Source organism: Fusarium flagelliforme (assembly GCF_020744385.1).
Source record: "Fusarium flagelliforme strain FIESC 12 MPI-CAGE-AA-0113 chromosome Unknown B0J16scaffold_6, whole genome shotgun sequence".
In the NCBI taxonomy this organism is placed as follows: domain Eukaryota; kingdom Fungi; phylum Ascomycota; class Sordariomycetes; order Hypocreales; family Nectriaceae; genus Fusarium; species Fusarium flagelliforme.
Window position 1 is genome coordinate 2,912,043 of NW_025763508.1, and position 26,264 is coordinate 2,938,306.

General features: G+C 47.9%; 11 protein-coding genes across 11 annotated transcripts; 5 read left to right on the top strand and 6 right to left on the bottom strand.

Moving 5' to 3' along the window:
• Positions 1–749: 749 nt before the first annotated feature.
• Positions 750–2,383, bottom strand: B0J16DRAFT_364438 (uncharacterized protein). The gene is made up of 2 exons (XM_046129939.1): positions 2,240–2,383; positions 750–2,191 (listed from the first exon to the last, which is right to left on the bottom strand). The coding sequence occupies exons 1-2, from the start codon at positions 2,297–2,299 to the stop codon at positions 782–784; spliced, it is 1,470 nt and encodes a 489-aa protein (XP_045980526.1). The 5' UTR covers positions 2,300–2,383; the 3' UTR covers positions 750–781.
• Positions 2,384–3,118: 735 nt separating this feature from the next.
• B0J16DRAFT_403317 (uncharacterized protein) lies at positions 3,119–3,669 on the top strand (the record flags this gene model as incomplete). The annotated part of the gene is made up of 1 exon (XM_046132709.1): positions 3,119–3,669. One exon carries the CDS (start codon positions 3,119–3,121, stop codon positions 3,641–3,643), a length of 525 nt encoding a protein of 174 aa, XP_045980527.1. The 3' UTR covers positions 3,644–3,669.
• Positions 3,670–3,689: 20 nt separating this feature from the next.
• On the bottom strand, positions 3,690–5,227 carry B0J16DRAFT_417562 (S-adenosyl-L-methionine-dependent methyltransferase). The gene is made up of 9 exons (XM_046133678.1): positions 5,089–5,227; positions 5,010–5,042; positions 4,872–4,962; positions 4,776–4,817; positions 4,570–4,724; positions 4,486–4,523; positions 4,300–4,437; positions 3,832–4,251; positions 3,690–3,787 (listed from the first exon to the last, which is right to left on the bottom strand). Exons 1-9 carry the CDS (start codon positions 5,131–5,133, stop codon positions 3,748–3,750), a joined length of 1,002 nt encoding a protein of 333 aa, XP_045980528.1. The 5' UTR covers positions 5,134–5,227; the 3' UTR covers positions 3,690–3,747.
• A 351-nt stretch (positions 5,228–5,578) lies between these two features.
• On the bottom strand, positions 5,579–7,774 carry B0J16DRAFT_374914 (uncharacterized protein). The gene is made up of 2 exons (XM_046130639.1): positions 7,208–7,774; positions 5,579–7,158 (listed from the first exon to the last, which is right to left on the bottom strand). The coding sequence occupies exons 1-2, from the start codon at positions 7,458–7,460 to the stop codon at positions 5,663–5,665; spliced, it is 1,749 nt and encodes a 582-aa protein (XP_045980529.1). The 5' UTR covers positions 7,461–7,774; the 3' UTR covers positions 5,579–5,662.
• Positions 7,775–8,208: 434 nt separating this feature from the next.
• Positions 8,209–9,583, bottom strand: B0J16DRAFT_291611 (uncharacterized protein; the record flags this gene model as incomplete). The annotated part of the gene is made up of 4 exons (XM_046124292.1): positions 9,291–9,583; positions 9,170–9,237; positions 8,748–9,121; positions 8,209–8,698 (listed from the first exon to the last, which is right to left on the bottom strand). Coding segments are annotated over exons 1-4 (1,137 nt in total), but the record flags the coding sequence as incomplete, so codon positions are not given.
• A 2,645-nt stretch (positions 9,584–12,228) lies between these two features.
• B0J16DRAFT_178975 (major facilitator superfamily domain-containing protein) lies at positions 12,229–14,307 on the top strand. The gene is made up of 2 exons (XM_046122558.1): positions 12,229–12,555; positions 12,610–14,307. Exons 1-2 carry the CDS (start codon positions 12,353–12,355, stop codon positions 14,168–14,170), a joined length of 1,764 nt encoding a protein of 587 aa, XP_045980531.1. The 5' UTR covers positions 12,229–12,352; the 3' UTR covers positions 14,171–14,307.
• Positions 14,308–14,651: 344 nt separating this feature from the next.
• Positions 14,652–16,762, bottom strand: B0J16DRAFT_178984 (general substrate transporter). Its single transcript, XM_046122559.1, has 2 exons — positions 16,138–16,762; positions 14,652–16,076 (listed from the first exon to the last, which is right to left on the bottom strand). Exons 1-2 carry the CDS (start codon positions 16,413–16,415, stop codon positions 14,711–14,713), a joined length of 1,644 nt encoding a protein of 547 aa, XP_045980532.1. The 5' UTR covers positions 16,416–16,762; the 3' UTR covers positions 14,652–14,710.
• A 1,551-nt stretch (positions 16,763–18,313) lies between these two features.
• B0J16DRAFT_387784 (uncharacterized protein) lies at positions 18,314–19,330 on the bottom strand (the record flags this gene model as incomplete). The annotated part of the gene is made up of 1 exon (XM_046131701.1): positions 18,314–19,330. One exon carries the CDS (start codon positions 19,328–19,330, stop codon positions 18,314–18,316), a length of 1,017 nt encoding a protein of 338 aa, XP_045980533.1.
• Positions 19,331–21,167: 1,837 nt separating this feature from the next.
• B0J16DRAFT_387785 (uncharacterized protein) lies at positions 21,168–22,292 on the top strand (the record flags this gene model as incomplete). The annotated part of the gene is made up of 1 exon (XM_046131702.1): positions 21,168–22,292. One exon carries the CDS (start codon positions 21,168–21,170, stop codon positions 22,290–22,292), a length of 1,125 nt encoding a protein of 374 aa, XP_045980534.1.
• A 594-nt stretch (positions 22,293–22,886) lies between these two features.
• Positions 22,887–23,855, top strand: B0J16DRAFT_323424 (uncharacterized protein; the record flags this gene model as incomplete). Its single annotated transcript, XM_046125774.1, has 2 exons — positions 22,887–23,583; positions 23,794–23,855. The coding sequence occupies 2 exons, from the start codon at positions 22,887–22,889 to the stop codon at positions 23,853–23,855; spliced, it is 759 nt and encodes a 252-aa protein (XP_045980535.1).
• A 378-nt stretch (positions 23,856–24,233) lies between these two features.
• On the top strand, positions 24,234–26,032 carry B0J16DRAFT_347971 (uncharacterized protein). The gene is made up of 2 exons (XM_046128640.1): positions 24,234–25,566; positions 25,612–26,032. The coding sequence occupies exons 1-2, from the start codon at positions 24,280–24,282 to the stop codon at positions 25,657–25,659; spliced, it is 1,335 nt and encodes a 444-aa protein (XP_045980536.1). The 5' UTR covers positions 24,234–24,279; the 3' UTR covers positions 25,660–26,032.
• Positions 26,033–26,264: the final 232 nt, after the last annotated feature.

A 26,264-nucleotide genomic window follows, 5' to 3' on the forward strand; every position in this document is an offset into this window, starting at 1 on the left:
AGTGCGCTGAGAGTTATCACACCCTACGCTTATTGAATGAGGACTTCAGCAACAAGACAATTATCTTTGTCCTACCCGGTGTATCGTTTGAGGTATAATCGGCAGAATCCGTTCAGCCTTGCTAACGGCTAGCCAGCAACACAGCTTACGCTTCACACATCACTGCCTTCACAAATGGTAGCAGACAGCTGAAAGGCTGGCCAGACTCCAGGCACCGGAACATTTATTCCCTGTCGAACCATTGCCCCCACCTCTTGTAGTGGATGATGGAATTCTCGTGTATATCCCAGGTATCCCTTGAACGTCAAGCCACTGATCAATGCGGATAGTAGGCATCGATGGACTCTGGTCTTAGGGCGCAAACCTACCCAATGCACCACGCCAGGTGATGCCCCTCGGACACTTTGATAGATGGACTGTTGGAATTGAACACTTGCACCAATCGTCAACCAATACTATATGACATGGGCTCTCACGATGCGCACGTTTTCTCTTCATCTTACCTACATGACATGTTTATTGGCGGCGCAATTCCGACGAATTGAAATGGAACTTGGTTCTAAAAAGTAAGCTTAGTCTCGGGACGTTTCAATGCCGACAGTAGTGTGTCTCAGAAATAAGCGGCATCTTCACCGGATGTCATTTGATCCGAAAGTCGGATTCGTTCATGATTGGTCACTTTCAACTTCACCTGCATTAGCACTTGTACATCAAATTCGTTTCTTTTATTGATCTTCAGTGATCTACGTCTCCAGCGAAATCTAGACCGTTAATGTCTCAGCTAGATCTTGAAGTATCCATTCCAAAGCTTGGCCAGCTTTCCTTCAGGATCGTACTTGGCCATGACACTCCTCAATTTCTGCTCGTTCTTCTCTCCATAGTGCTTCTGAACCTGCTGTCCCTTGCCTGCGTAGTTCATGTAGATAAACCCATTGTCCAAACCCTTGTCCTTGGCCATCCACTCAATTGTGTTAATAAAGTCTCGTGAAGTCTCCTCAACGTGATCATCCAGCGCCGGATCTTCCCAAGATGTAGAAATCTGAATAAGCATCAATGGTCCGTCCTTGGGGCCCAGACCGAGGGCGTTACCGCCGTTCTTCTGCATCGCTTCGAGGATGTTGACGGAGAGAGGCTGGAATACGAGGTAGGGCGTAATCTTGCCGAGGGTGAGGAGCTTAGCGTTGCGATCGGCGAATCGGGAGACGATGTCGGTGAGGAATGATGATGAATTGGCGGAGATGGTAATGTCCCACCATGTTTGGCGCGAGCCAGAGGGGACGTCGATGGCCTTGGAGAGTGTTGAAATGTTGGCGACCATTGTGGTGTTTGATAGGGTACCTGGGATAGCTGAGAGGTTGGAAAAGACTGGCGGGATGCTGTTGGCTGGCTTAGGAATCTTAGAGTGGTAGAGACTGGTAAGGGCGATGTAGCCGCCGAGATCAGGTTGATAGGTCAGGACGGAGTAGCTGTGAGCATCAGAATCTTTAGGCAGACCGTTGACAGTCAGATTCTGGAACGCCGGGATAACAGTAGTGTTCATCGCGCCAGGGTGGATGAGCGAAGTAGACCACAAATCACCCTGCTCAAAAGAAGCCAAGTCAAAGCGCGTAACGATACCAAAGTTGGAACCACCACCGCCTCGAAGAGCCCAATAAAGATCGCTGTTCTCGGTGGCCGATGCGTTGACGATATCGCCTGAAGCGACAACAACTTCGAAGTTGCGCACGTTATCGCAAGCCCAGCCCTTGGAGCCAGAGAAGTACGAAATTCCTCCGCCGAGGATAAGGCCGCCGACACCGACGCTTGCGACGCGACCGCCCACGACGGCGAGGTTCATGGGATCGAGGACTTCGGAGACGTTGATCCAGCGATTTCCAGGTCCGACGGAAACAGTCTTGCGATCCTTTGAGACGGTGATGTCGTCGAGATACTTCAGATCAACGGTCACGCCATCATCGAGGTTTGAACCACCTGCGAAAGCAGTGTGGCCGCCGCTCTTGACAGTGAAGGGCGCGTCAAGAGAAGTGAGAAGCTTCATGAGCTTGGAAACATCCTTGGTAGTTCGGGGAGTGACGAAGCATGAAGGGTGAACTTCAGCTTGACGATCGGACCAGTAGACATTGGAGAGGTTGTAGGATCGTGAATCGGGGTATGCGACATCCCGAGGAAATTCTTCTGCGAGGGCAGCGCACTGGGGAGAGTCAGTTATGCCTCGATAGATAGGGAGAAGAGGGTTTACCGCATCGGCGGCGGCTGATAGCCCAGCAAGAGCCGGAGTGATAAGCTGTGAGAGTCTCATTTTGAATGCCAGATTCTGATGAAGAGATGAAAGTGTAAAGATGAATGTGATGGGTGTGAGTGTGAGGGGTAGTAAAAACAAAACCGTTGCGGGCGTTGAGTATGAGAAAGCTAAAATTTCGGCAGTGATTCAGTGGCATTAAATATGACCGGGAACGAAATTCCCGAGCGAACACTGCCAGGAACAAGCCACCCATTCATCTCCGTTTTTAGCGTTTGTTTCAATTGGCCGTGCATAGTGTTCAACCGTTTGTTCTAACCTCATCTCGTTTGCAGGGGAACATCGCGTCTAGCTTAGCGTTTGTTCAAAAATGAGATCTGAGAGCCAGTGTAACGGACAATCTAGTGCTTAGCCCTATTGGTGGCCTTCTATATTCAGGCGATTAAACTCGTTTGTTCTAACTTGTTTCAGTAGTGAGGAAACATCGCGTCGTCTTGGAAATGATATCTGAGCTTGGATCTGACTGTAGCCTTGGAGTTGGATCCTACGTTGTGGGTAACCAATCGCATCGTCGGATCTTGATGTGACAATGCGGCGCAGAATGGGAAGATTTAGATCCGGATGGGCCAAGATGGGTACCACTACCGTATCTATGGGTCTCGTCATGGTCTAGGCAGAGGAAAGAGATACACCTCACATTTTTATTTCGTCAATGAGAAAATGACAGACTTGATTGAAGGCTCTCGGTTCTTTCCGTGCTCGGATCCGAGCACTCTCGGGCCATGCTGATCAAACGTCATTTACCCGCTCAAACAAACACAAACAACCTCCCTCATCAAACAAACCTCGTAAATCTGTTTCACGATAACAAACTCCATTATGGCCGATCAAGAACGTGCTACTCTTTTTGAGAAAGGCAGCCATTACGCGCTTGACAATGCGCCGATTATAGTGTTCCCAGCAAACGGTACAACATCAAGCGCCGCGCAGAAAATATGTGACCAAGCGACCGAGAGCTACGCCAGAAAAGTCCTCAATTGGCCAAACGGGCGTCTTGATAAGCCTGATATCTTCGAAATTTATACCGGCGATGAAAAACTTGAAGATTTAAATGGCTGTATTGAAACGTTCGTCAATCTTCTTCGAACGGCCCTGAAACCTGCACCGGAGCCTCCCGTGCAGAGTCCAGCGGAGGATTTGCCCATGTATCCTCACGCATTCATCATCGTGGATGGGCGACATGATGGTCATGTTACTCTTGTGCTTGCGTGTGAGATTGAACACGGGTGGAAATTGGAACATTGTTTGGTGCCTGTGGATGTTGAGCTTGGTATGGCTGTTGAGAGTTTGAGGATGGGTGATATCACGGAGCAAGACCTTCTTGACCAGTTTCGAGATGATTGATAGCAATTGGACACACAAGGCAGAGGGGACGATGATGAAGCAAAAGGATTGATTGAACCAAGATGACTAGGTGAGATGACCGGTAAATATTCCGACGATCATGACTATTCTGAGGTCTCAGGTTTCCTCCCATAAATAGAGCATCTAAAACAGTTAGCAAACCCACAAACAATCCTCACAGCACTTACATAGGGTTATACGCATGAATCTGAGGACTATTCAAATCCTTCCTCACATCCACAAGAAACATCTCCACCTCCTCCCTACTCCATCCATGCGCCTTCGTAAACGGAGCTAGAGTCAAACTCTCGATAGCCCCCATAGAATTCGCATTATTCCAGTGCCCCAATTCCTTATACTTCTTGTCTTTAGGCCAAGCATTCGTCGGCCACTTAAATCTCGTGTCCACTACATCAACAAAGCCTGCTTCTTCCATGATGGTCTTGATGCGATCGAATTCAATGGCTGGGCTGCCGAGTTTTATGAATGCGGCGCTGAGAAGCTTGAACCATTTTGTAAGAGCGTGGGAATCGTTGAGAGTCCCGTCATCTGAGAGTATGGCGCCGTTTATCTCTTGGATTTCGATGTACCCGCCGGGAGAGAGTGCCCTAGTAATATTAGACGGGTTCACGGAGGCTGGAGGGTTTGGGAATTACTCGAAGATCTTGCGGATGTACTCTTCCCAGTCTTTGATGCTCAAGGCCATCATTCGGCTGTGGATGTAATCGAAGGAGTCGGCGTAGTTCCATTCTTCGTCGATATCATCAACGATGAAGCGGACATTTGGTGGGACGCTGTGGGGTATTGGTAAGTCATTCATTTCGAAGTCGGTCAATACTCACAAGTTTGGCTGGATTGGTGACAGGTCGATGCCAATGACCTAAAATGTCAGTATGCTTCCCATATCAAGACCTGGTAGAAGTTACTTCAGCTTCGGGATGCTCATCAGCAAAGTCAATCGCCCAAATTCCCGTTCCAGTACCAAGGTCAAGAACATGCTTGACCTTTGAGTCGGCTTTATTCGAAGGTGCTAGACCAAGCTTATGATCAAACGTCAACAGGAATAGGTGGTGCTGGAGATCTAAATAAATGTCAGTGAAGGTTGAGATCAGACAGACGGGGTGGATTGTACCTAATCGCTCGTTTTCAATTTCGTCGTTTGGAAGATGGTATTCTACAAGAAAGCTTTAGCATCAGTCGAACCAAGCGCGATCGTGCCGACACATACTTCCTTCCTTGAATCGGTGGTATGTTCTTCCATTTTCATGTCGATAGCTCAAGATTGAACTCGAGATACTTTGCGTCGAAGAAGCAACATCCTGTCAACATCAGTACATCGTCCCATCGTTTCCCCGCTTCGACTTACGCTTCCACACGAGGAATCATTATCATCGATCACCTAGACATTATAAGCAATTACATCGACTATTCTCATGATTGCTTACCTCCTCGTCGGGGTGCAAAACAGGATCCGCGTCGACAGTAGCCATATTGTCAGCCGTAATAGTGAAGTTGCGATCAGAACACGTAGATGAGAGATAAAAAGAACACAGTGGTTTGAACAGCAGATTGTTACATTGTTATAGTCACATCCTGAAATATGCTTGTTTAGCGAACCAACAAGATGTGTTCGTCCGTTGAAAGGAACCAACATGCATGAAGAAATCCCAAATGGGTCATATTTCCGATGCTTCTGTGGGGCATGATCGTATTGATGTCCCTGGTTCGAGACCGGACCTGTTGTTCATCAAGACAGTAGCATCTTCAATTGGGCCAAGCGGTGCAACGCAATATTTCGACGTAAGAACAGGTTGGCACTGCTTGTCCCCAAGGAGAGTTCCCGGTTCTGGTCAGTTACTGCAAGTTCTTCAACGGCCCGCCTTCCGGACCAGGATCGTCCCGGGGAATCATCCCGCTTGCAAAATGGCATCTTGGCTGCATAATGAGACAAATACTATTCATGGAGCTCAATCTATCGTGGTTGGCTTTGACTTTCTCGGCTTTCTTTCCAATATCAATCTATCGTCTCGCTCCCATATCGATGCTCCTCCTTCTAATCTTCTCCACCGTCCCAAACACACTGCCCACCAACTCCTTCTTATTAATCTTGCCCATCGCATTTCTCGGCAAACTCTCCACAATCACTAAATCCTGAGGAATCTTATAAGCCGTAATCCTAGGCTTCAGAGCAGCCCTCAATTGCGGCAGTGTCATCTGCTCCCCATTCAGAACAACGACCGCTGCTACCTTTTGGCCCCATGATTCAGAGGGCAATCCCACAACGGCACATTCGTCGATTTGGGGAAGGGACAAGATTTCGCGCTCAACTTCGAGAGCTGAGACCTTTTCGCCGCCTGTTTTGATGATGTCGGCGCTGCGACGGCCTTGGATGAAATATGCTGGTCCCTGGGCCCAGGCTCCTGATTCACCTTTTCCTGAACCTGGAACGGTGCGACGGATGGCGATGTCGCCTGTCTTGAACCAGCCATCCTCGGTGAACTCTTTAGCTGTTGCTTCAGGGTTTCGCCAGTAGCCGGTGAAGATTGTAGGGCCTCTCAATTGAATCTCTCCAATGCGTTCTTTTCCAGAGACAGAGTCGATTTCCTCGCCAGGCTGAACCACAGTCTGAACGCCGGTTTCGTCGTCGGTTTCCATGAGGCGAGCTTCGACGGATGGCAAAGGCCAACCGACGGAACCGTCTACGCGATCAATGTCTGCAAGACCGCAGGACAGCGCCATTCCAACTTCTGTCATTCCATAGCGTTCGAGAAGAATGTTGCCTTCGGAGAGGTTGATCCAGCCATCACGGATGGGTTTGGGAAGAGCAGCAGAGCCAGAGAAGTTGAGTCGTAGGTTTCGTGGCGAGATAGCTTCCTTTCCGGCCGTTTGCATCTCGGGAGATAGTGATTCGTAATGCTTAAGTAGCCTTGCCCAAATCGTTGGTACCGCAGTGAAGAATGAAATAGGAGCCTGTGTCTTCTCTGTTTGTTGGAAGGGTGCTGCTAATCTCGTCCAGACCTTGTCGACATTGAACGGAAACATAAACTCAACGCTACTTCCAGCAAGAAGTGGTGTGAGAAGAGCATTAACCGTGCCGTGAATATGATGAAGAGGCAGAACGTGCAAAAGCCGATCACTCGGCGAATAGCGCCATGCCTCTAGCAGACTGGATGCTTGAGCTGTGAGATTGGCTTGTGTCAGTACGACACCCTTTGGTCGGGCGGTTGTTCCAGAAGTAAAGAGCATCATTCCGCCCTGCTGAGAATCTGAAAGCTCTCCAAGCTCGATCTGCTTTTCACCGGCGGAGGAATAGCCCGTTCCGTCTAGTTGGTAGAAGATAGGTGTGGTCGCGAGGTCTTTGTTGATGACTTCTTCTGCTTTGCTGGCGTATTTGGCTGATGAGATTAGGACTAGAGCTTCGCTGTTGTCGAGGATATAGCGTAGCTCAGGTGCTGGGAATGCTGGTGCTAGTGGTAAGGCGATGGCATTGGAAGCAAGAATAGCCAGTAGTGTCACTGCCGCCAAGTCAGTCTCATCCAACGTTATCATGAGTCTCGTACATACCGACATATTCATACCCGCTCTCCACCATAAACGCAATTCTCTCACCAGAGATATCCGCTCGACCAGCCTTGCACAATAACTCATCCTTAGCATGAGCAATGCTATTCAACAAGGTGCCATAAGAGAAACTCGTGCCGGAATCATTCTCCAGAGTTGCGAGTGAAGATGGATCATGTTTCTGGATCGCCTCGATGAAAGAGGAGCGCTGGAGAGTAGTCGCGAGAACGCGAGAGGGGAATGATAAGAACGGCATTGTGTCGAGTATCTCAGATCACCAAAGTCCCATCTAACATCAAGAAAAGAGTGCTTTTGAGATTGTACAATAGACAAGATTGATCTTGTAGAAGAAATTGCACTTATGAAGGTGATGGAGATCACTCGGCATCAGATTTACTACCGAATACGGAGAATGGGGCAAATTGCGGGGACTTCGGGGACGGTTTATAGAAGGGACCTGCCGATCAGGCTGTTAATGTGATAAATTTGTTGGGGAAATGGTGCTCAACAAAGATATACTAAGACATTACTTCCCGAATGCGAAAAACATACAGATATACGGTCTGTGATTGCCATTTTCCAATGCTGTTGTCTTGCCGAGGTCATTCGTGATAGCTGTATCTTATCTTATCGAGTAGCTTTATCTTATCTGTCTCCAGTTATTATCTCGAGGGTTCGATCCACCGTCTTGCACTCAATTGGTTCGGGGTATATAACATCGTCTGGGGATCATCCTGAAGAAGCGGCTCTATCATTTGACTCTCTGACACAAGAGATGGAGTTATGTCTTTTCTAGACTCGAGACTCTTCCCGTGGGAGACTCTGTACGGCGAGTCTTTGGGTGTTATCTCGGCGAAGCGGAATAACAATTATTCCACCATCACGGACCTCGTCCAGGAGGCGCAAGACGTCATAGCAGTGATAGCACACTCAGCCTACGATCTTTTTAATGCTCTCTCATATGTCATTAATTAAGTAGTGCTATAATACAATTAGAATGATGTTCTACTCTGACCTGGGCCACCATCATTCCACGATTCTCTCTCCTGAGTGATCACAGTCTTGGCCGTAATACCACCCCCCTCACCTCCAACAAGAGTCTCCTCATCACCCGATCCATCACACTCAGCCCTTATACTCACACTAATCCCAGATCGATGTGTGCTTATCGGGGCTCCATCCCCCTTGAGTGTAGTGGTGTCATCAGTGACCCTGCTCCGACCTCCCGTCTTTTTTGTCGAGCGACTTCTTAGTTGTAAGCTCTTAGGTGATTCACCATAGCTTTGAGCGTTGCTTTGACCGTATGAGGATGCGAAAATCTTGGGCATGAGTTTGGAGAATAATGGTTTGAGAGTCGGCAGACAAGCTGTGATGATGGCGATTGTTATTTCGAGGAATGACCATATTGCTGCATCAACGTTATCCCAGTTTGGATCTTTCGTCTCTGCGGCCATCTTGAGTGTGTGGATTCGATATATCGAGACGACGCAAGCACTATCACAATTAGTCCATATCCAAAGATGAAAAGAGTATATCTTCTTACAAAAAACCCAGACTGAAGATCGCAAAGAGCATAATCTTCTGTTTTCTGGGCAAATTGAGACTCTTGATAACCGGAAGCGGCATACAAAAGACCACAAGATCAGTCACCAGGTTAAACCCAGCCATCATATACCATATCGCCAAAGAGTCGAGACATCGGCCGGGTAGATCGGGGGTCCAGAATTTGGAGACGGGGACACAGATGAAGATGTTGATGAATGCGATGATGATTGTCCAGCAGATCATTAGGATGGTTCCGTAGAATGTGATGATCTGTATCATTCGCACGGCGAAGACGCGACGGTATTGTAGGAGGATGCCGATTTTTATGATGCACATTGCTATGTTGTAAATGACGACCGAGGCGTAGAAGGCCTGACATTGTTAGCTTATGTATCAATATTAAGAAAGAGTGAGACAAACCTTTGTATATGGTACGCGCGCACTCTTGGGCTGTTCATCTGTGTGATAACCCAGCCCATACTTATTTTCTATCCAACAGTTTAGCAATTGACATCACAACCATTAACAACAGTCCACCCACCATAAGCGATAGCTATAGCAGTTCCCAAAGCGAGAACAAGCGCCACCGCAGCGCACGCATCGTCATAACTGAATGATCGTAGTATTCTGGCTCGTACATAACTTCGTAATGCGACTGACGCAACGGAAAGAATAGAGAATGTGAAAAGGATGGCTTGGATTTCGGCGGAGCGCGATTCGCTGGGCATGTGTCCTACTCGCTCCATTGTTCCGGGTGTTTGTTTGTTCAGGTAAGGACCATGGCCGGAAGAGAAGTCGCTAATCTGAATAAATAATCTGAGGAAAGAATCTGAGGAAACAAAAATACAGAGAGGCACAGCAATGGATGGGATAAGAGATGTATTATACCAAAACCTCACGTATGATTGACGTGATATGCAAGGAACAACCCAGACGAATGTAACATCGGCAACCTCCAAAGTTTCGCCAACATCCTATTGCAGATCAATTAGACTTCACACTTGAAGCCGATCTCCAAATTGCGCGTCACATCCTGTAACAGCAACCCCTGTCTTAACCCAATCAGTCAACTGCCGCTGCCATTTGCGGGCGACGGATGTCTGTGCTCGCAGCTGAATTCTGGTGGAAAACTTCCGAAGTCTCCGACGAGGAGTTGTGTTTCATTTAAAGAGCTTTTCTCGCAAGACTAGCTGTTTATTTGCTTTTTTTCTTGGCTTTCTACAGGTTGTACCAGGAATTGGGTTTGAGCTTTGATCGTCAAGTATACCGTTGGGCCTCATCAGGTTCACCTGAGGCCATAATTGGACGATGTTGACAGATTCGGAAGCTGTTGTCATATTCCGAGGCTGTTAACGCTTGGGAGGTGGACATACTTTCCAAAGGTCCTTTCGTAGCGCAGGTGAACTATTACGATCAGCGGTTATTCAATGTAACTTCAGGTAGAGCAGACGAGGTAAATCACATATCACAGTCCAATGTGGTTTCAGGCCGTTGATCTCTGTTACACGGCGCCTCGTTTCTACCATATGCAGTCGTGACTCGTTCAAAAGGTCGGAAACGTGTTTTGAGGTACCCTGTGTAACTGTTAAAGTGTAGCAGAATACTCTTGGCTGTGTTTTATGGAAGGCGGGATCTGAAACTTCCTTAGTGTCAGCAAATACGATACCCGACAAAGGGAATGATTTTCTCCACAATATAAGCATTGAAACTTGACGTGATTCAGAGTTTATTCTTTTTTTCTTCTGGTGAGAAATGTGAGGCGATTTTTGATTGCTTTTTCAGCTTGTGCACATGGTGACATGGGTATCAGGATCCGAGATGCGTCGCGTATTTCGCTGGAGAGGCCGGACACGTTCCTGTTGGTCAATTGTTCTCCGAGAGGGGTCCTTTCGCTTGAGTAGCACGGCCACGGTGGCTTCGTTGTGGCGGTATTATCAACGACCCAATCTTATCAGATAGCTTATCAGATACTTATCAGATAAGCATAATCCTACCCTGTATCTACCTACATTTTCCTTTTTGCTTTCATGTCAACATCTGCAAGTATGTTCAGATACTTTCTAACTTTTACGGATACATGACGTTAAGTAAGTTGTTAATGCAATTGCTGTTCTTTCTTTTTCATGTGAACCCTACGTTGAAATCCCCTCGTAAATCGGTCATGGTAACATTCATCGGTTGTTTATTTGGTTCTCCCACGACTAAGCACATGGGATCGGGCAGGAATGTGTATCCCACCTGACCTTATTTCAACGGTAAACTAGCGGACTTGATCATCAGATAATGTTCAATACAGGGCAGATACTGCCGCTGCATCATCCCACTTCACGTTCATAGGTCCAGAACAATAGTCTGTTCGCCAAGTCAAACCGTCAATCAATAATCTGACCAGATCCATAAAACGGCATCTTCCGTGCGCATGACTCCGGCCGTACCCGGAATTATCAATCAAGCTTAACCGCGTAAAAAAGCCATTAAAAAGAACCACAAGGCAACGTTAGTCCCAAATCGTCATGGTTTCATGTCTGGACTGATTGATATCGGAACTGATCGGCTATTTAATCCGCCACATCGAAAGCCCAACTCTAACAGTAAGGTTAGCCGACATCGAAAAAAAGACGCAGAATGTCTTACGCTCAGTCCATCAATTGATCTTTGAACGATCTTATCTTTTTAGCACCTTGGCACCTGCGGCGAAGTCTCTTTCCAGTCTAGCCAACATTCTTTCGTCAATAAAACTCCACTGACTTTACCAGTAGAACGGGTGATGAAAAATTCATTCTGGTCAGGTCACCTCCACTTGGTTCATTCTAGATGTCTTGGCTTTGGAGTCGTCCGGTTGCTTGGGAATAAACTCCATTATCGCGCAGAGCTAAATCGACAGGGTCCTCCAGAAACGGAGTTGACATTGTACCGCTGCTCCGGTTCAGTGACAGGGGTCTTTAGCAGGGGATTGGATGGAAGACGGGATGGGATCGGCTGGGAAGAATTAGCAGGCTCTGCCGGAGAGGGGTTTGACGGTAAAGGTTTTGATCGGCAGTCTGTCCGCTATCGCACAGTATCACTTTCTCGCGACATTCACAGCGAAGTCGTGAGATGAGAACCTCTTGACCACCACAGGGCTGCATTAAGAATGAGTCTAATTGCCACTGAGGATCAAAATGGGCTGATAAGATGCCCCCCAGCGGATCAAAACCACCGATTGATTAGATAGAATGACCGCTAAGCATGCACCATGTGGGCAGCGGATCATATCTAAAAGATCTAATCTGATTCTGGAAACAATCTCCGCGCCCAACCACCCAATCGCCACTGATCCTTCATCAATTGAAAGAATTAAACACGCATTAAACATGCGCTTAAGTGTTCCTGTTATTGTTCCTGGTCGGATACTCGCACAGTCGGAAGGATCAGACAAGGGCCCTCGGCAACGTCTGCAAGGTTAGGTCCACGACCCGCCAAGACCTTGTCTATACTAACGCGTGGATTAATTTTTTTTCGCCTCGCTGATTGATAAAAAGATCGGCAGTTCCTCTCCTTACCTGACTCCCCTCCTCACACTCACTCCTCCAAACCAACATACAGTGAACTGTGCACCTCACAATGAACCCCATCATGGTTCAATCACCTCAGGACGGTCGTTCCTCCGATGAGGAAAAGAACACGGCCATCCCCAACACCGAAGCCCATGTTCGATCTGAGGGCTCTGACTTTGAGTCCGAGGGGGAGTATCAGGAGGGTGTTGAGCGCGTGCGCGCTATTACTTCCGTGTGGACCAAGAAGACCCTGATAAGCATGTTCCTGATGTAAGCTTGGTTATCTTATCTCTGCAGAGAATCTTGGCTAATTTGGGTAATCAGGCTTTATCTGATCTCGTTTGTCGATATGATCATGAACTACGTCGACTCCGCTCTGAACCCGTACATCACCTCCAGCTTCGGTGCCCATGGTCTGCTCAACATTGGAAGTGTTCTCGCTTCCATCATTGGCGCTTGTGCGCCTCTTCCCTTGGCCAAGGCCATTGATGTCTGGGGTCGTGTTGAAGGTTTTGCATTCATGATGACTGTTTGCATTGTCGGTATGATCATGAAGGCTACCTGCACGACTGTCCAGATGTACATCGGTGCTCACATCCTTTACTGGGTCGGTCACATTGGTGTTATGTACGTCATTGGCGTCATGCTGGCTGATATGACTACCCTTACCAACCGTGCTTTCATCTACGGTATGAACATGAGTCCTCGTATCGTCGCGACATTTGCCAGTCCTGAGATCGCTACTGGTTTCTACGAGAACCTCAATTTCCGCTGGGCGTTTGGTGCTTTCGCTATTATCATTGCTGCGTGCAGTATTCCTGCTATGGCGACTATGGTTTACATGTTCCGCTCAGCTACCAAGCAGGGCGTCATCACCCGCAAGCGATCGGACCGCACATTCCTCCAGTCTGTCAAGTACTACTTTGTTGAGTTCGACATTGTTGGAATTCTGCTTCTTTGCGCTTGTATCTCTTGTCTGCTTCTGCCATACAGCTTGGTCGCCTATGCTCCCAAGTCCTGGAAGACACCTTACATCATCGCCCTCCCGGTTCTCGGAGTCGTCCTGATTCCCATCTTCTACTTCTGGGAAGCCAAGGTTGCACCTGTCCAGTTCCTGCCCTTCAAGTACCTCAAGGAGCCCACCATCATTGGATCATGCTTGCTCAACGCCATCATGTTCCTGTCCACCTTCAGCTGGAACGCTTACTTTGGTTCTTACCTCCAGGTCGTCAACCGATTGAGCATCTCCAACGCCAACTACGTCCTCAACGCTTACTCGCTTACTTCCTCCGTCATTGCCCCCTTTGTCGGATGGTTTGTTGCCAGGACTGGTAATGTCAAGTGGACTGCTATGGCTGGTGCTCCCATCATGCTTCTCGGCACCGCTCTGATCATTCCCTTCCGATCGGAGGACACCAACGTTGGTCTTTTGGCCTTTACCCAGATCCTCGTCGGTTTCGGTGCAGGTGTCTTCTCCACCGTTGACCAAGTCGCTGTCATGGCACCCGTCACCCATCAGTACCTCGCCGTCACCAGCGCTCTTTCTGGTCTTTTCGGTGGTGTCGGTGCCGGTATTGGCTATGCCATTGCCGGTGGTCTCTGGAACAACGTCATGCCTGTTCAATTGGCTCAGCGTCTTCCTGAAGCTGCCAAGGCTAATGCTACCATTATCTTTGGTGATATCACGATTCAGCAGTCTTACGCTGATGGATCGCTTGAGCGTGAGGCTATTGTTGGTGCTTATGCTCATACTATGAGACTGATGGCTATTACTGGTGTTGCCACCATGCCTCTTTGTGTTCTGTCCATTATCATTTGGAGGAACATCAATGTCAAGAAGCTGGAGGAGGAGAAGGGTAAGCAGACCAAGGGTATGGTTTTCTAAACGGGCTTCCCTGGTAATTGGAATGTTTCCAAGCTTTGATGCGGCGTCGCGGCCTTGTCAAGACGCTGGAGGCAGGCTACTCTCAAAACGATATATAATGTTGCTTAATTAAAATACCACTTGTTCTATTGTTCTACCACTCGATTCGCACCAATAAATATGTGATACCTCGCAGATTGTACCAAACAGCCATGCTGTTGGAGGGATGATCGCGATGGTTAGGGTACAGCCGTATATCCGTACACGCTAATGTGCAATGACGAGAGGCGTCCCCCAAATGTCTGGTGGTCGACAAGACTGGCTTGCCTGTTCCCTTCTAGAAGCCTAATGAAATGAGCGATGGCGTCATTGGAGTTCCCGGTAACATGGTCTCGGATGTGCGGCGGGTTGCGATTTCCAGCATAGCGGAGTCGAGTGAGAGCACAGTCACTGGACACAGACAAAAGCCAGATGCAGATTATTGTAAAATGTAAATCAATTCGCTTAATTCATATAAAACTCATACCATCATGTCGCTAAATAGTTCTTCAGGCCATTCCTTTAGGCAATTTCCTTAGGCCTGTTTTCAACATAGGTAACATTTCCATGCGCATTCATAGCCATCTCCTCCTTCTCATCATAAACAGCATCCTGCTCCTCAGCATCCTTGTTTCCAAACAATCCAATCTTGTACCAAGGAAGATCGAAAAGTCTGTCCATGCTCTCAAGAGATCTTCCGGCAGTTTCAGGCACAGAAACAATAACCCACAAACCGCCAACAACAAGGATAGCAGCGTAGGTCCAGAATGTTCCGTTGGGGTTGATGCCGCCCTCGGATGTGGGAAGAAGCATGTTGGGTGTCGCGCGACTGCTACCGTATTGGCACAGGAAATGCAATGTCATGGCGAAGGATGTCGCCAAGGCTCGGATGCGAAGGGGGAACAGCTCAGCTGTGAGGATGTAGGACATTGTGTTCCAACCAAGGGCCCAGCCAATTCCTGAGATGTAAATCATAGCCATGGCTCCCTTGGCAGCGGCGGATGCCCCAGTGGGCTCGGGGACGGCTGTGAGGAATGCGCCAACGTAGATCATAGCGAAGGCCTGGAGAGCGATACCACCCATGAGAGCTCGCTTACGTCCGATAACATCGACCAAGAAGAGGGCGCAAGTGATGGCGGACAGAAGCTTGACGATACCGAAGAGGGCAGTCACGAGAAGACCGGTCTCAGAGCCGTGGATACCGAGAAGTTCAAACAGATCGGGCGCATAAAGAGTGATTGATCCAGCACCTGACCACTGCGCCAAAACCTGAACCATGCTGGCAAGGTAAAGACGGTAAAGGTTGCTGCTGTTGAAAAAAAGCTCCTTGCAGGTACCAATGAAAGAAGTGTTGACGCTCTCAAGCTCATGCTCATGCGCAGATTGGATGGCAGTCATTTCGCGAACAATATACTCAGAGTCAATGGGCTGTTGTCGGAGACGAGCCATGACGGCAGTAGCCTTCTCAGCTTGACCCTTCTTGATCAAAAAGCGAGGAGATTCATCAACGAAGAAGCTAAGAATGAAGATCAAGCCAGCAAACATAATGTGAAGGCTGGTAGGAACGAGCCAGCGCGCATGTGTATCGTCGCCCATGTGTCGCGAGCAACCGTAGTTGGCAAAGTATGCCAGAACGATACCGAGGTATACGAATCCGGAGAAGACGCAGGTGCAGAGACCGCGGACTGCTGAGGGGGCGATTTCGGCGAGGTAGACGGGTCCGACGACGGCTGTTTGACCGACTCCTAGACCAGCGATGAAGCGTCCGGCATAGATAGCACCAAGACTACCACCATTGGCCATAAAGATAATTATTCCAATGATCCAAACTGTACATAGTTGTCGCGTAGCCCAAATACGACCGATTCGATCACAGATGAGGAAAGCACTAGACAAAAAGTTAGCGCTGAGTCTTTCACACAGTCTGACTCGAACGTGGCGATACTTACATGAGCGCACCACCAACACAACCGATCTGAACCATTGCTGAGACATTGGCCTTGATGTTTGCTTGTTCGACGGTCGAGTATTGTGAGAAGTGGATGTATTTCTGAAAGTCCTTTGACTTGAATGCGCCGGAGATGAGACCTTCGTCGATGCCGCGTGCGGCGCCCATTAGACCGAATGCAAAGACTGCGAACCATAGACGCCAGTTGAAGACGCCTTGGGGTTCGCCGACATCTTTGAGTTTGAAGATGTTGACTGGTTTCTTGACACCTCCTGCCATTGTCGCTGCTGTGTATGGACTGTCGAGTAAAGAAGACACAGGTTGTCGATTGACGAAAGAAGAGGATAAGAGACGAGATGAAGATGAGAGACGAAAACCTTGAAGAGTTGGAATGAACCCTTTAAGTAATGAATCTGGATCTGGATCTGAGTCTGGATCTTCTTTCTGGTCCGGGGAAGTTTGGGGATCTTATAAAGGGAAAATCTCGACCGTGCGGAGGGGAGGGGAAGAAGGTTTTAGTTTCCTACCCCAAGGAATATGGGGTACTAGCTTAGCTTACCCCATGGAGAAGCCGTATTATGGAAACGGTTTGTGATGTAATGACAAAATGATTAATGGCTATCGTGGGAAGAATTGGAGTTGTGCTTGTGATGGGTTTGCTTGGTGGTCCTGGAAGTGGTCCCGGCCGTTTTCCGGGGTTGTTTGTTCCCGCGGGACAAATTCCCGGAAGATTTGCGGGGCGCTGGGGAGTCTGCCGTCTTCGTTTTGTGGCTGCTTATTCACCGTGCAGGCAAAAGTCTGTTTCTGAGAGCCCTTCTAGAACACGGTGATCACTATGCCTCGAAGAGACGCGTACCAAGTCCACGGGACTCTTCAATCCTCAATTACTGAGGTCTAGACTCATCAGTCAATACCCTTCATCTCATCTCTCTCCCCAGACTGACCAGGATAACCCAATCTCTGAATCTCAAATGTCAATAAACTTCACAGTTTTGACGCTATCCCCAGACTCATCTCCACTAGTTTTCATGCATCTTAGCCAGTCTTGGCCTTTCTTGGCTCACGCTTTGCCAAGACAAGCGCTAGATCATTTTCAGACCCTCTTTTCTCGGCACGAACGGCACATAAGAACCCTCCATCCCCTCCATTCTTTCCTCTTCAATTTGCCTGCGAATTTGACCTGGACCCAGGGCTGGCCTGACCTTTGACGGGAACACACTGACACACACTTCCCGCGGATATGAAAGACTGACCTCCCGTCCCGCGGCTACGACAATTGGCTCATTCGGACTCTCGGAGACGGGAATGAAGGGTCTTTTGGAGAACGGGAACGGGAGACGTTACTCCAATTTCTGACGTTCTCCGGTTTTTATGTCGGCCGGCAATGTAAACCGGATCTTTGAATGATGAGAAATCCTGTTTACGGGAATTTTGGACAAGGATGACTTGTGGGATTATTAATATTAATAGACGCGTTAGTCACGATTGAACGATTCCCGATTTTCTCGAAATTCTGCTCTTTTCGCGGCCTGAGAAGTCCTTTTTTCTGTTCTAATGGAATGACTTGGGGCAGCTGAGGCTCTGCTATCTCATCAAGAGAAGAAACTGAGATCTGACATACCCGCATTCACCTGCCCAATCAGTCATCTTATCTTTGTCCCGTGGCAGAAGACCCTTACGCTACGATAGCTCGCTTGCAGACGGGTCCAAGCAGCGCGGTTCGGCCCAGTTCGCACGCAATTCTCGGTCGTACTTTTGTTATCTTTTACCGACATCGCGCCGGCATTACAGATGATGAATATTTGAAAGGCGATTTTGGCGAGGGAACCTTTGATCTCTCGGTAGCCACCCAAGTGCATAGTCACATAACGGAACCGAAGTCCTCTGTGGGAAAATCATTTATCCAACAGGCATGGATTATAAGCTAGCATCTCAACTTCAAAGTTGACCCCTCTAGGCAGGTCAAAGTTCGGGGTCGTCGCGGTGCAGGTCGCCCACAGCAACTGACCTCTAACTCTGGCCAACACAATGCAAAATGCATAACAATTGTGAATCTCAATGAGGGTTGAAGCTGGTTGTGGTAGGTTACATTGTGCTGCTATCTGGCTCTCCAGTGTCTGACTGCTCGTCTGTGCCACATTTCCTATACCTCATTGTAGTGTCCAAGTGCCATCGCCTTACCGGTTATCCTCACGCAGCCGTAGCCAGTTATATTCCATACCAGTCCATAGAGGCTCCATCTCTATTCCCCGGAGCACTGCCAAGTACACATCCCCCAGAAGGTCCAGTTCAACACTGCAGGGGAGGCAAATATCCATGGAAGGATCAAATGTGCCGTTTGGGTGAGAATCACGCCATAACCTCACAATGTTCCAATACGCGTGCCAAGTTGGGAAAGTCTCGATTCCGAAATAACATTCATCCTCCAGACGGAGGATGCGAGGCCCGATGGCCTTCACGATGTAGGATCTCGTGCGCGATCTATCGATCAGTATGCAGGGAAGGCCTTTGTCCCACGTGTCGAAGAGGCAATTGTACCATAAGGATCGCTGGGACTTCTCGGCTATCAGTGCTTGCCAGGTGCTTGGCGCACGGAGGTCGAAGCTGGAGTCTCTTTCAATCGTGAGATTCCAGTTTCGCACGAGCTTAATCTCCCTCGTACCTTTGACCATTGGTAGGTAGAGTTTCAGTCTCCTAATTCTCGCTATCAAAGATGCGGGAGAAGAGGTCCTGATGCAGAGGCGATGATAGGTAGGTTCAAGGTTCGAATAATTCTCGAAAAGCCCGAAGGCTATGGTGAAAAAGTCGTTGTTGCTAGAGACGACAGGTCTCGCGTTTGTCCGGCGAGTGGCTTGCATTGCATGTTGCATCTTAATCGAGTTGAAAGGTTCAGTTTGGGCTAAGCGCCAGAGATCGAGATGATAATGAGCGGCGATGAAGTCGCGCGACTCTTTGCAGGCATTCCACAACCCCATGTCTCGCGTGTAAAGTGATCCTCTGTTTTCGTAGTCTTCCACCATGTCGATGTCGATATAGTGCACGCCATCCTTTTCAGCAAAAGGGATACAAGCCGCCTCCCAGATCATAAGACGGATCTCAGGAGGAAGAATTCGGAATGATGCCTTTGGAGGGGTAAGGCTTTGCTTAACCCTTGAGGGCGATGCTCGCTGGTCGAGTGGCATTTCGGTAGCCATGGTGTGTAGGAGAAGGAGGCGAAGCGAAGGATTGTTGATCACAAGGGAAGTTCATTTTATGGAACTTTAGAGGACTATAGACTGCATGCATTAAACTGTATCCCGATTTGATAAAATATACTTCACATCTACGTAACTTTAATCGATAATTGGGAGGCGTAGCTTTACGTGAATGCGGATTGAGCTGGTCTCAAATGTTAGAATCATCTTATACCCTATTCATGACTGTATCTTCTTGGTTTTACAGTATTCACTGTAACATAGTGTCGTAGATATATCTGTAATCTTAAAAACTGTATATTTTATGGGCGAGATGTGCTTGAAGGTGCAATATAAATCCACGAACTTTCCAGAATACCCACTAAAGATGCGAGGATCGTGATCAGCGAACCCACAAAAAGTTTCGGAAAAGGCGTAAGAAAGGGTATCTAGCATCTAATGAAATTGTTAGTTTGCTATTAAGTGTTACTAGATGTTTACTCACATGTGGCTTCATGGCCATACGGGTCATAAAACTCGTCGATGCCTTTGAGTGTTTCTTTGCGTTGGTGTCGCTGTTCATTCAGCTCGCGTTGGATTTCATTCAGTCGGTCTTGTTAACATCCTTTCATTCTCTTGATTTCTCTGCGTAACTCAGAAAGTCCTTTATCCAGGTCTTCATGCAACTTCTTGATGGGTATGGGGAGTTCAGAGGTTTTCACTTGGTGCTACAATTGTGCAGGTCTCTTTGAGCGAGGGAACTTTGCGACTGGCGACGTCGAGAAGTGCGCAGCCTGACCTGCAGCAGGGCGCGGTGGAGAAGATGGGATCGAGAGGTGTCTCCGGGCCATCTTGAAATGGTGAAATAGTTTCATGTTCCTTACTCAAGGAATGAGATCGTGGCGATGTTAATGATATTGTTTCTAAGGTCTCTGAAATTTCAACCGTATCTCTGCTTTGGAATATCCCTGGGGTCTTTCTGACTTGGTTGTTAAGGAAGTGTGGTTGAGACCTAAAGGCTTGATGTCTCTGTGGCTGACGTTGGTGGAAGGAAGAGAAAAACACCCGAGGAAGAGAAGATAAGCATTCCATGCTAAGCTAAAACCCTATGCTAGGGTGAGATAAACAGGTTCTGTGTTCAGAGGAGTTATGATGCTTGGTAGGAACTGTAAACATGTGATGAAAAGCTTATCAGATGGAGGTCTGATGATAATGGATAATGTTCCATGGAAGCCCTAAGTTTATTCCAGTAGCCGGAAGGTCCTTTAATTTCCCGTTTCAAACCCCAGCGAGAAAACAACATCTTATCGCTTCCTGGGGGTAGTCTCGGACAATTGGTCGAAGTCATCTTCTATAAAGGGCGCAACCGATTCTTCTTCAACAGCACCCTGGACTTTATCCGCATGAATGGGAAGAGCCTTGCCTAACCCTTATGTGACGGCAAGGTAAAAAATTCATGTGTGGGCAAAGGAGTCATAATGCCCTGTGGAAAGTGTAAACCTCTTCACAAACCTTATCTAATGGACTGGGGCGAGCTTTATGATATCAAGGTTTTGTATCAAGCTTTCATCCCCACAAGACCCATCAATGAGTGCGCCGAGTTCCTCATACTTTATACAACGCAATACCTGTCGATGTAGAAACTTCATCGATTCTCTATAAAATACCCTTCCACCGTCTTCATTCACTCTTTCCTTCCTTCCCACCCCCCAGTACGACGAATTCTCCGCACCCTCGATTTCCATACATATTATTGAACATTAACACTCCGCCGACATTGTGTTTTTTCTATCTGTATACTATCCAGGACTGGCCCCTCAGAAGCACCCAAACTAGTGAACACTCCGCCGAAAACGCGATGTCATCACCAACCTTCCACCCCTTCCCGAAATTACCCTACGAGCTGAGGCTTCTCATCTGGGAAGCTAGCTGTTTCAACGGAAACAAGAAGACACGACATGGACTGAATTATATCGACGTCTCCCACGCCTACGACATCAAGTGTCGCTCTGCAAATGACACCGCGACATCTGCTTGCCTGATGGACACGGGACTCTGGGAGGCATGTGATGAGTCAAAGGCTGTTATGATAAAGCAGTTTCGTAAAAGAGGCTTACTGCTGGACGACGTACCTCTTTGCCGCAACCAAGGACGATGGTTGAGCGCTCCTGCATATATTCGAACTCCAGTCCTCATATCTGGCCGCGACCTCCTCTGCTTCAGAATCTCTGATTGGTATGGCGGACATTGGTCACCAACGTTATCTTTCTACCTTCACCGCTACGAGGGTATTGGCCTGGATATGGTGCGCAACATTGCCTTTGAGCTGGATGTCTTCGGCTTGGACAAACGCCACCCACTTTGGTCTCTGTTTAGAACAAACCTTACAAATACCGATGAGCTAGGGGCCTGGGGGAGAAAGGTCAACATTTCCATCATCGATAAGCATGTCCGTTGGTATCGCAATGACAACAGCGACAATATCACGTATGCGGATTACAACGATGAGTACACTATAGTGTCATGGGAAAATCTATGCTACTGCGACGGAAACGGCGTTGGGACCGGTTCTCATGCGTTCCGGAAGTATATCCGGCCCCTTTATGAGGATTATCAGCCTCCTGTTCTTGCTCATCAGTGGACTGGCGATTTCTATCTCTGGCTGGAAAGAGCTGTGAAGATCCTTGTGCGACGAGATAAGGAAGTCAGTTGTCCATCTTTGCAAACGGGTCGACGTATTTATCGACCCGACAACCATCAGTTCGATTCCAGCTGGGTAAGGTCTAGGTTCATTTTCAACCTTTCGCAACAGGAAGCCGAGAAAAGCGAGGAAAGCAAGGATACAGAAGAGGGAGAGGACACCGATGATAAGGAGCCCGAGGAAGATGAAGAAGAAAAGAACCGAGAGTTAGAGAGCTTGCCTGTCTTCTCATTTCGGACAGAGGATACCACCCGCCTGTGGTACTTTCCGTACAGAAAGTGAGTCCATCATGACTTCCGAGACTCGCAAGAATATCATGGATGGGACAGCATCGACGTAAAATTGAATATGTAGATCTAGTTTCGGTTTATGTTCAAACAAGAACCGCTGTATATAGCAATCAGCATTCTTATCTTTCCCATTATAACCTCAGCCACCTGATGCAGGTACATGGTGACATTGTGGCAAGGCATATGTGGCTTTGTTATACCTGACTGATCCAGCTTCTGTGATGAGTTTAAAAGAAAATGTCTTTTGTTAAATACATTTCTGAGAGTTTATAGGGAAGAAGAGTTTTCAAACCTTACGCCAGTTGCACATAACCCATTGGTGAGTGCTTTCCTAGCCATTCTCTTTTAGACTGAAAAGGGTGATTCGTGATGGGAACCTTATCTTCAGGTTCTATTATACTTCGGGCGACAGGCAACACAGAATTTTCATTTGGTCGCTATAAAACACCGTCCCCCTTCTGATTACGGTCTTTATTCTTTCATTTCTTCCCATCACCCACTTATTTCCACTTCGACACAAAACTGCACCCGTTCTCGATTCCCAGTTTTGAATCTTCCTTTTACATCCCTAGCCACCTAACACACAATGTCAGCACGAACCTTCCACCGCTTCCCAGAACTACCCTGCGAGTTGAGACATCTGATCTGGGAAGCCAGCTGCTTTAACCGACACGAGAAACGACATGGAATCCATTATGTCGACTGCCACGGGTGGCGCGGTTACAAAACTCGCATCAAGTGTCATCCTGCAGGCGAATCCGGGATATCTGCATGTTTAATGGACGCCGGCCTCTGGGCCGCTTGCCGCGAGTCGAGACGCGTAATAAAAAGACGCATGCGGCAACATGGGCTCTTGGACACTGATGAAGAAAACAAAAGCCTATGCCTGAAGGGTCCCAAACCAGCTACGCTGATTGTAGATCAGCTCAAGGACATCGTCTGCTTCCGATTTTCCGACTGGTATGAGGAAGACCACTGGACAACCAGGTTCCACTTTTACCTCAGTTACGCCGACTCGACTGAGGAAGGGTTCCCCCACAAAGTTGCCTTTGAGATAGATGGTATCTGGGATCACTGGCACCCCTCCTGGACAAAAATGGTAAGAGCCATTAGCGGCTATAATCCGGACGACCATGATCGGTACCCCTTTTTGGATATCTCCATTATCGACAAAAGTATTCATTGGTTTCGCAACCACAGCACGGTCGATGATACCTATGCAGACAGCGATAACAAGTTCACGGTGATTGAATGGAAGAACCTATGCCGCTGTAATCAGAGAGGTATGTGGAGTGGCGCCCTGGCGTTTCTAATGTATTTAAACTGGGGGTATCGGCAACCCATTAACTGTGTTACATACTTTACACATAAGGTGAGTATCCTTGTGCGACGGGATAACGAAATTATGACCTGCCAGTCATGTCAAACACGGGCTCGGGGTCAGAACGGTTGGCACAATGATCATCTGTTTGACAGTATGGATGTTCCAAAAGCGGAGGGAGACGAGAAAGCCGAGGACTCCAAGGAAAAAGAGCAGGAGTCTGAGACGGAGTGATTGCGACTGCCTGCTTTCTTGTCGACGGAGAAGGGGGTCTACCTGTTGACGTGTAGACAGTAAGTCCATCATAGGTAATTTCTGATGGCCGAAAGAATAATTACGTCACATAAATCTCAGCCTTTTGTTCATATTAAACTAGAATCAGTGTATAGCAATCAATATCACCGTCTTTCGCACTCTTCTTCCATCTTTCCTACCATGACCTCAGCTGTGCCACAGATGTTGATGCAGGTACAAGGTGATATCGTGGCGGGGTATATGTGGCTGGGTTGGCCCCACTAATTCAGCTTGTTTGATGACTTACCCTCTAGGCAACGATTAAAGGTGGTTCAAAGTTTCACCTTGTTTACCATCGGAGACTTTTCCATCTCCAGCCGCCAAAGTCTATTCACCACGGACACCACCACGATGCAACGCCATCATGGCTTCTGATGACGAAAAGGCTTTCGACAAAAAGCTAACAAAAGCCGCCCAAAAGGACCGCCTGCGCATCCTTCAACGCAAACGCGACGAGATACTGGACGCAGGACAACAGCACAACTACTATCACAAGTTGTTCTTTGAGAAAAGTGATCTTTACGCTGATAAAGTACAGTCACTTGTTGAAGCTGGTTGCGCCGAGACAGAAGACGATGAAGAATGGGGGAGGTTTCTTTGTCTTGCTACAAATGCGACTTCACTGGGAGCACTGAGAGATTGGAACTGGGTGTATCAAGTTCAGTGTGAAACGAGAGACTGGTTACAACAGAATCGCGACACGAATACGCATCGACATGCTGCAGTGCGCGAGACACTCGCTGTTCTCAAAGACGCAACCTACCCAAGTCCTGAAGAAGCCTTGTTTTGCACCCCCGAGACCGCAGCCACGCTGGTTGACGCGGATACCATCCTGGTGGTACAAGATCAGCAGCCATTCAACTGGGGCGGTAAGCCCATGGAACGCCTCTTCCGAGATTGGACACCCAAGAAATTACACGATAAGAAAATCACAGTCACGATCCTAGACTCTCCAACATCCCACCCGCCGATACGACATTGCACACTTAAGGACATCAAGCGAAAATTCACCACGGATTTTTCTCCTCATGAACGATGGAATGTTCTTGATATCAGAAACGATGTTCCTGTTCCAAGGCCGGAATTCCTTCCTGGGAAGAATTGTCTGCTTTTGAACGAGTTTCGGGAGTTGGACAAACGCTTAGTGCGCTCGAGAACGCTGGATTTCATACTTTTGAGCGAAGGAGGGAATTATACACCTATGCATGTTGATCCCTTTGGTCTGGCGACATTTATCACCGTACAACAAGGCGAAGTCGGATTTGGTTGGATTGTGGATGCTAAGACGCAAGATTATCTCGATATCCACAAGACCCTCATACCGAACAGTCTGAAAGAGAAAACACGCTACATGGTCCTTCGGCCGGGTCAGACAGTCTTCATGCCCTCTGGGACCATCCACTTCATCTTCCGCAAAAACGATACACCTACTCTGGCGACTGGTGGTCATGTTCTTACTTGGAAGAGCATCTTAAAGTGGCTTCGTGTCATGAAGATACAAGAGCTCAGTACGGCACGTGTCGATAAGGATGTTACGGCCAAGGAAACAAAGGCTTATATCGACGTTTTGACAAGGGTCCTTCGGAACCATGGATATCATGGTCTTGTACCGAGACAGGATGGATATGATGCGGTGTGGAATGTGATCAAGGTATGTCGAAGTTATGACTTGAAAGCCTTCTCTAACGATGTTTAGAACTGGGATACCCTTACTATGAACGATGAAGCATTTATGGAAGCATAGACGAGTGCCTGAACTTCAGCGTTTTACTACATGTTTTAATGTTACAAAAGTGAGCGTTGGTATTTGGAAATGGAGTATTTGGGAGTTAAATATTCCCAAGACTGGGAATGGACTTAAGCACTACTGTATTTTATTATAGACCATCTGGCTCTGCGTCATGAGTCAGATCGATCCTTTTGTGCACGGAAAGCTATGTCGCTTGGGCTATTCCACCACGCAGATCGAAGTTGTCACGCATCTCATAGAACATAGTCAATCCAAGGGACTCGGTTTCGTGCAATTATGGGGCGCTTTACTATGGCGTCTGGGATATGACATTTCTCAACGATTGTCATGGCATAACTTCTCTTCGCCAATAAATATCCAATTCTACAGTCGTGGATAAATTACTGTGAGCTGGCTTGTCGTCCCAAAGCTTACAAATGGCCCAAGCGCTGACAAATTATTGGGGGCTGACGATGCTGATAAATTGCTGCTGACAGTAAGCCACATTTTCGGCGTGGTGTGTTGTTCCACGATTCTGTCAGGCCTCGGAGACTTCTGACGACACAAATGAATACCTCAATTACCTGAATGCGCGCGCGCGTCGGATCAATTGATTGATT

Coding starts and splice junctions, on each gene's coding strand:
- B0J16DRAFT_364438 (XM_046129939.1), bottom strand. CDS start 2,299: ATGAGACTCTCACAGCTTATCACTCCGGCTCTTGCTGGGCTATCAGCC. Junction 2,192..2,239: donor TATCAGCCGCCGCCGATGCG/GTAAACCCTCTT, acceptor GACTCTCCCCAG/TGCGCTGCCCTCGCAGAAGA.
- B0J16DRAFT_417562 (XM_046133678.1), bottom strand. CDS start 5,133: ATGGCTACTGTCGACGCGGATCCTGTTTTGCACCCCGACGAGGAG. Junction 5,043..5,088: donor TTTTGCACCCCGACGAGGAG/GTAAGCAATCAT, acceptor TATAATGTCTAG/GTGATCGATGATAATGATTC. Junction 4,725..4,775: donor AATTGAAAACGAGCGATTAG/GTACAATCCACC, acceptor ACATTTATTTAG/ATCTCCAGCACCACCTATTC.
- B0J16DRAFT_374914 (XM_046130639.1), bottom strand. CDS start 7,460: ATGCCGTTCTTATCATTCCCCTCTCGCGTTCTCGCGACTACTCTCCAG. Junction 7,159..7,207: donor GAGCGGGTATGAATATGTCG/GTATGTACGAGA, acceptor ACTTGGCGGCAG/TGACACTACTGGCTATTCTT.
- B0J16DRAFT_178975 (XM_046122558.1), top strand. CDS start 12,353: ATGAACCCCATCATGGTTCAATCACCTCAGGACGGTCGTTCCTCCGAT. Junction 12,556..12,609: donor CTGATAAGCATGTTCCTGAT/GTAAGCTTGGTT, acceptor TTGGGTAATCAG/GCTTTATCTGATCTCGTTTG.
- B0J16DRAFT_178984 (XM_046122559.1), bottom strand. CDS start 16,415: ATGGCAGGAGGTGTCAAGAAACCAGTCAACATCTTCAAACTCAAAGAT. Junction 16,077..16,137: donor TGTGTTGGTGGTGCGCTCAT/GTAAGTATCGCC, acceptor CTTTTTGTCTAG/TGCTTTCCTCATCTGTGATC.
- B0J16DRAFT_347971 (XM_046128640.1), top strand. CDS start 24,280: ATGGCTTCTGATGACGAAAAGGCTTTCGACAAAAAGCTAACAAAAGCC. Junction 25,567..25,611: donor CGGTGTGGAATGTGATCAAG/GTATGTCGAAGT, acceptor AACGATGTTTAG/AACTGGGATACCCTTACTAT.